The following is a 7,031-nucleotide window of genomic DNA, read 5'->3' on the forward strand; positions in this document are numbered from 1 at the left end:
GTTGACTGCAAAGTAGACTTCCAACTAACTGGTGCCTTTGCAAAAGTAAACACATAACCAGTAGTTGATCTTCGTTTGTCCAGATCACCCGCAAAATCTGAGTCACAATATCCAACTACAGACTGATTGTCTTCCTGCTCAAAAACTAACCCGACATCTACAGTATTATGAATATACCGTAGAATCCACTTCACAGCTTGCCAATGCTCCTTCCCTGGATTGTGCATATATCTGCTAATAACTCCAACAGCTTGTGAAATGTCAGGCCTTGTGCAAACCATTGCATACATCAAGCTTGCGGAAGCCAAATGTATATAGTATGAATAAGTCACAACTACTATACCAAAAATTATGACAGCCACCAAATAATAAATAAGACAATAAAGCAGCAATAAAAGGAACACCAGAATTTACGAGGTTCGGCTAATTTTGTCTACTCCTCGGACACAACCAATATTTTATTCCACTCCAAAAATACAAGTGAAATAATACTAAAGAGAGAAGATACAAATGCCTTAAACAGATGAGAAGGCAAATGAGAGGTGTATTTAAATCCTAAACATTAAGCCTTCTTTTATAGGGGGAAAATCCCCCCAACTTTTGTTTTCCCACCGATGTGGGACAAGCCAAATTCAACATCTAACTCCCTCTTTCTCTTCTTCTTCCTGTTCCATTTCTCTTCTTTATTCCATAGTTAACCTAGTTAGTAGTTGCAGCTGATAGATTGCAAATATGAATTGAGGAAAAATTAGGTTACTTTGATAGAAGAACAAGAAAATGAGGTGGAATTTGTCTTCAAAGGAATTCGCCTATGGCATTTAGTGAAAATAATTTTGAATTAAATATTTTTTTAGGCTTTTTGGATGATTTAGCTTAGTAGAACAACAATAGGTTTTTATTGGAAAAAGATAGGTGAAGGGCGGGGGGTTGATTTTGTGGTAGGTGATTATGGTTTGAACATCAAACTTCCGTATAGGAGGAAGAAGATGATAATGGTTGAAAATGGTGAGGCTTGGTGTTATTGGTGAACTATTGACGGTGTGTGATAAAAAAAAAAGAAAGAAAAAGAAATTAAAAGTTTTAAAGAATTAAAATGTAGAGCCCAAAAATTCATATATCATATAATAAAGACCAAACATGTAATATGATATTCACGCTAGGGCAATTGTCCAATTCAGTCATGTTGAAGAGGTAACATAAGAATGTATCAGGTTTACAAATTAGTATAAATTTAAGTGATAAGGAGGCCATTTAGCCTTTCTTTAATAAAATAAGACGTTACAAACGTTACAAGCACCAACTCTCTTCATATATTGAAATTGACACTTCACATATCGAAGTTGCATTTTAACTTGTACTATTGACTAGTGACCGTATTTGAGCCCCTCTTCTCTCTCTTTTCCTCTCAGTTCACTTTCTTATTTCACGAACTGGTGATCAACTCGAAATTAGTTCTAAATTTTGAAGAAAAAAAATCTCAGAAATTTGTAATGGAGGGGACGATTCGATGCTCAGCAAACTATGTGCCGTTGAGTCCAATAAGCTTTTTGGAAAGAGCAGCAGTGGTGTACGGCAACAGAATTTCTATTGTTTATGGGGATGTTAAGTTTACTTGGGCAGAGACCCGCCAAAGGTGCCTCAAACTCGCTTCAGCTCTCATCCAGCTTGGGATTTCTCGCGGTGATGTCGTAATGTTCTTCTCTTCCTTCTTTTGCTTCATTTCCTCTGTTTTCTCTCTAAAAAATTATACTTCCGTCCCGAATTATGAAGTTTCAATCACAATTTAATTTTAAACTTATTATTTTATGCTTAATAAAATAATTTGTGGCTTGCTTTAAGCAATAATTTTATGTCAACGAGAAATATTTGATTCATTAGATATCACAATTGGAATTTATTGTTATGACTCCAAATTCAATGGACTCCCAATCATTTTTTTGCTGTTAGGTCCTTCAATTCTTACCATGTTAGCTATGTTAAAATATAACTAAGAACCTGTATATTCAGTAAACTGGGTCATGCTGGGTGTTAAAATGGGTTGATTATATGGCCTTTTTTTTTATTAAGCAAATTAAGATTGTCACATCAGTTTTCCAGCCAAAAATGAATTTTATGTTACAAAAAAAAAAAAAAAAATAAGTGACTTTTTTGTTTTAAAGCTTAACTTGAATGACCGTTGGTAAAATTTACTCCAAGGCGGAGGGTGTATCTTTTTTCTTTTTAATCTTAATTATTCACCTTGTCCCTCTGACTCTACTTATATGTGTCTGCAAAACTGATACTGAGACCGGATGAAGCCAGAGTTTGGCATCTATGCAGACCTTTACCTTTACCCTGAGGGAGTAGAGAGGTTGTTTCTGAAAGACCCTCGGCTCAAGAAGACGAAAAGAGATAATATATCAGTATCATCAACAGAAACCATAAAAATAATAACAGCATCATAAAAGCCAAAAAATAGATGAAAAGCAAAAGCAATAACCAGTAAATGGACCCGACACTATGAGAGTTTGGTAATTATGGATTAGGTAGGTCTACGGATAAAACAATAGTGTAATTATGATCAGTCTTGAGTGTGGTAGGTTTAGTCTTTAATCGGATTTTGAAGTCTTTAATGTTGAAGTTTACTTTCCAATATCTCCTTTCTCTGATCATTTGCAAATAATTTATTTTTGCTCTGAATGTGGGTGAGAAATTCTCTCCTCCTCATCTTGTTTTGGTGTTAATTGGAGTTGCTTTCTCCAAGAAGGAGGACCTTGAACAATTGTTGTGGATGCCCTGTCATGGATAAGTCATTATTAATTGTTTTTTGTTATTTTGTTACTCTTGGTGCTTTAAATCCCTATGGCTAATTTATTTATGTGTCACTGACTTGTGCAAAAGACGGCAAATTCATATAGCTGTCAATATACAGCAAACAAGTTTCTTCATTGATTATTATTTGTGTAGATTCCACTATTATATGAAGTAGTATTTAATTTTACCAAAAAATTCAATTTGATATTTTTTTCCCATTGTTGCCTTGAAATTACCTCTTGGAATTCATACTCGTGAACTTTATGATGAATGTTGATATTATTCTAGGGGAATCTTCCCATAGTGACTGATGAAGAAAATATGCTACTTTCTTAGAGGACTGATTTGGTTTTCAGGAAGAAATTTCTCAAGCATGTAGGATAATCAGGAAAGGCCAAAAGCCGTCCCTTATCTTTGAGCTTAGACTCAAAATCGTTCATATTCTTGTGCATGGAGAACTATTATTCTTTATGATGCTTACTTGCTGCTCAGGTGATATTGCAATTAGCCCTTGTGCTACCAATGACCGGAGCAGCACCAATACGAGCTCTAGTGGCTGTTCTGGCTCATGAAAGGTTGCATAATTTGGAAATAGACCCTCTCAATGTCTATGATCAATGATCATCAAAGAGAAACACTACTTGTCTACCGGGTTTCCGTCATATCCTCTCATGTAACTCAGCAAAGAACTCCAGTTTTCTTTTGAAAATAACTCGCTGAGACGTGACTTAAAGGTGGAGAGAAAAGACAACTTGTCTTCAACAAATAACTCTCCCCCCCCCCCCCCCAACTATAATAGAAAGAATAAGTGGAGAAAAAGAAAGTAAAGGAGATGGAAATATTTGTGTACACAAGGAGATGGAAATATTTATGTACACTAACTTTTTAATCTTCCAATAGCTTTACCCGTGATGACAACAGCCTCCAAGATTTCACCAGACTGTTCAAAGTATTTATTTATTCATGGTCTTCTTTGAGTCTACCAACTGAAACCACCTACAAGCACCTTGGTGTAACTGGTGTATCCGCGTTGATGCATAACGTCTGATGGAGTCATCTTACGAATACTTATAAAACCTATAACTTTTCTTCGAGTTCTATCTCATCAAAGACTTGTTCACAGAACTACTCTGTCATAAATAACAGCTGCATGGGGAGGGAGCAGAAGTTACCACTTTCGCAATCAATGATAGTGTTTTATGTCAAAGGATAGGGATGCATTTGAGTGTAAGCTCAAAGATTAGCAACTATCGGGCCTTTTCTCTTGGACAATTATATACTGAATGATGTTTTCATTGTTTTATCAAGTTTCAATTACTTGGAGAATCCAAACAAAGTTAGACGTTGCCAAGCATCTGCCTTCTCTTTCAGTGTTAGCTAATCTTGTTTCTGTTTTTTATCTCTTAAAAAAGTGTGCATTCTCGTACTCGTGCTGCCCTTATTCTTTACTAATTATAAGCAGGTTGCTGCCTTGGCTCCAAATATTCCTGCTATGTATGAGCTACACTTTGGGGTGCCTATGGCTGGGGCAGTTCTTTGTACTCTTAATGTTCGTCACGATTCAGCAATGGTGTCGGTGTTGCTCAAACATTCAGAGGCAAAAGTCATATTTGTAGATTATCAGTTCCTTGATATTGCTAAGGGCGCATTAAAAATTCTTTCGAAGGAAAGGATCAAATTGCCTTATCTAGTCCTAATCCCCGACTGTGACAGGCAGCTATCTATTGTTCATAATAGGACATTGATACCGGGAGATCTGGAATACGAGTCATTTCTAGTGACCGGGAAACCTAATTTTGAGATAGTATGGCCAAGTGATGAATGGGGTGCCATTGCTCTGAATTATACTTCAGGTACAACATCCAGTCCAAAAGGGGTAGTCTACAGCCACAGAGGAGCGTATCTTAATTCTCTGGCTGCAGTTCTTCTCAATGAAATGCCTTTAATGCCTGTCTACTTATGGTGTGTTCCCATGTTTCACTGCAATGGATGGTGTCTAACTTGGGCTGTTGCAGCACAGGGTGGCAAAAATGTTTGCCTTAGGAATGTCACAGCCGCAGGAATTTTTACAAGCATAGCTGGGCACCAAGTGAGCCACATGGGTGGTGCGCCTACAGTTTTAAACATGATAATAAATGCACCTCCTAGTGTTCGGAGGTCACTTCCAAGGAAAGTAGCAGTGATGACTGGTGGTGCACCACCACCACCTCAAGTGCTATTTAAGATGGAGGAGCTTGGTTTTGATGTAATTCACTCATATGGTCTAACTGAAACCTATGGTCCAGGAACGGTTTGCACTTGGAAACCTGAGTGGAGTTCTTTGTCACCTGATGAGCAGGCAAAGATCAAGTCTCGTCAGGGATTGCACCACATTGGCATGGAGGAAGTAGATGTGAAGGATCCAGCTACAATGAAGAGCATACCGCCAGATGCAAAAACCATGGGTGAGGTAATGTTTAGAGGAAACACTGTAATGAATGGGTACTTGAAGAATCTCAAAGCCACAGAAGATGCTTTCAAAGGGGGTTGGTTTCGAAGTGGAGACCTTGCAGTGAAACACCCCGATGGTTACATTGAATTGAAGGATCGCGCAAAGGACATCATTATTTCAGGTGGAGAAAACATTAGCACGATTGAGGTGGAGTCGGTGATATTCAGCCATCCAGCCGTTCTTGAGGCTGCTGTGGTCGGAAGACCAGATGATTACTGGGGTGAGACACCTTGTGCCTTTGTGAAACTAAAGGATGGTAATACTGCAACTGCCGATGAAATCATCAAGTACTGCCGTGATCGTTTACCACATTACATGGCTCCTAAAACAGTAATTTTCGACGATTTGCCCAAAACTTCTACAGGAAAGACACAAAAATTTGTTTTGAGACAGAAGGCCAAAGCTATGGGGAGTATCTCAAAGGCCAGCAAACTATAATTCATAACTTTCCAGTGTTGTGGATAGACTGATAACATTATTGCTATAATGAGATATGGTGGCCTCTGTTTTATTTGATTGAATCACATTTATGTTGTGGGAATGCCTGTTGTATATGATAATCTACAAATTTCACAGCCATTTTAGCTGCACAACCGCAAGGTTAGCAAGTAAATGCTTATAGCATTGTTTCATTAAAAGTTTTTTTTGGTTTCCCACCTGGTGTCCTGTACCCGCACTGGAGCCCGACTATATCTGGATTCGCGCCGGGTAAGGCCCCATTCGGGGGTAGCTCTCCCTACCAAGGATTTTTTCATACCCAGGGCTCGAAATCCTGACCTCTGGTTAAGGGAGGATCCGTTCTATCCACTGCATCACATCCTTTAGTGGTTCATTAAAAGTTAACTTGTGGTATCTTGGTGACTTTTGGTTACAACATACCAAAATAACTACCTATGTGACTTTTTGACCTTGTGGTTTTCTGGAGGGATATTATTTTTCATGAAAATTTATCTTCGGTAAGTAGGAGCGGCGCTAGGCGGGCAGAAGTAGGTTCAGCTGGATACCCTTCTCCGAAAATTATACTGTGAATATAAGGGTAAATTTTTTTCTTCAGGTATATTTATTAGATATTGAAACCCCTTAGCTTTTTCATGTATTTACTTTTTTTATTTTCTTGAATCACGTTGATGAAAATTCTGCTTTCGCTAATGTTGTTAAGGACATGACTTCATTTGAAAATATGTTCTCACTGAAAGGAAGAGGAGCCTTGGAGTAACAATAAAGTTGTCTTCATATTATCTATAGGTCACAAGTTCGAGTAGTGGAAGCAACCGCTAATGATTGTATTAGAGTAGGCTGTCTACGTCAGACCTCTTGGGCTACGGTCCTTCCCCGGACCCTACGTGAATACGAGATGCTTTGTTCACCGAGCTGTCCTTTTTTGTTTCTCTTCTCATTCAAAGATATCCTCTCCAAAGGACATGCCAATTCATGAAAGTATGTTTTATTGAAAGACTAGGTGGCGATAGCCCGTGCCAGCTCAGACCCAACATATATCTAGTTTTGTTTTTCAATTGAGGTAATGATAGTAGATAAAATAATCTATATTGAAATCTAAATAGATGACCATAATCCAAAAGAGTCTTCTATACTATATGAGCCTAATTTTGCTCTTCTATTTACACTATCTACAAAAAACAATGCTCTTTTAACTCCACTTGTTCTCTTTTTCAACTTGTATGTAATTGCGCAATAGCGTTTGCTTCAGTGATATCTGTAGCACCTTTTTTTCTTAACAGAAAAACTT

The 7,031-nt window shown here is 37.8% G+C and overlaps 1 protein-coding gene across 1 annotated transcript; it reads left to right on the plus strand.

Moving 5' to 3' along the window:
- The first annotated feature begins 1,336 nt into the window (after positions 1-1,336).
- Positions 1,337-5,863, plus strand: LOC104238510 (butanoate--CoA ligase AAE1). Its single transcript, XM_009792882.2, has 2 exons — positions 1,337-1,688; positions 4,256-5,863. Exons 1-2 carry the CDS (start codon positions 1,491-1,493, stop codon positions 5,720-5,722), a joined length of 1,665 nt encoding a protein of 554 aa, XP_009791184.1. The 5' UTR covers positions 1,337-1,490; the 3' UTR covers positions 5,723-5,863.
- The last annotated feature ends 1,168 nt before the right edge of the window (positions 5,864-7,031 follow it).

This window comes from Nicotiana sylvestris, chromosome 8 (genome assembly GCF_000393655.2).
Source record: "Nicotiana sylvestris chromosome 8, ASM39365v2, whole genome shotgun sequence".
Taxonomy (NCBI): Eukaryota; Viridiplantae; Streptophyta; class Magnoliopsida; order Solanales; family Solanaceae; genus Nicotiana; species Nicotiana sylvestris.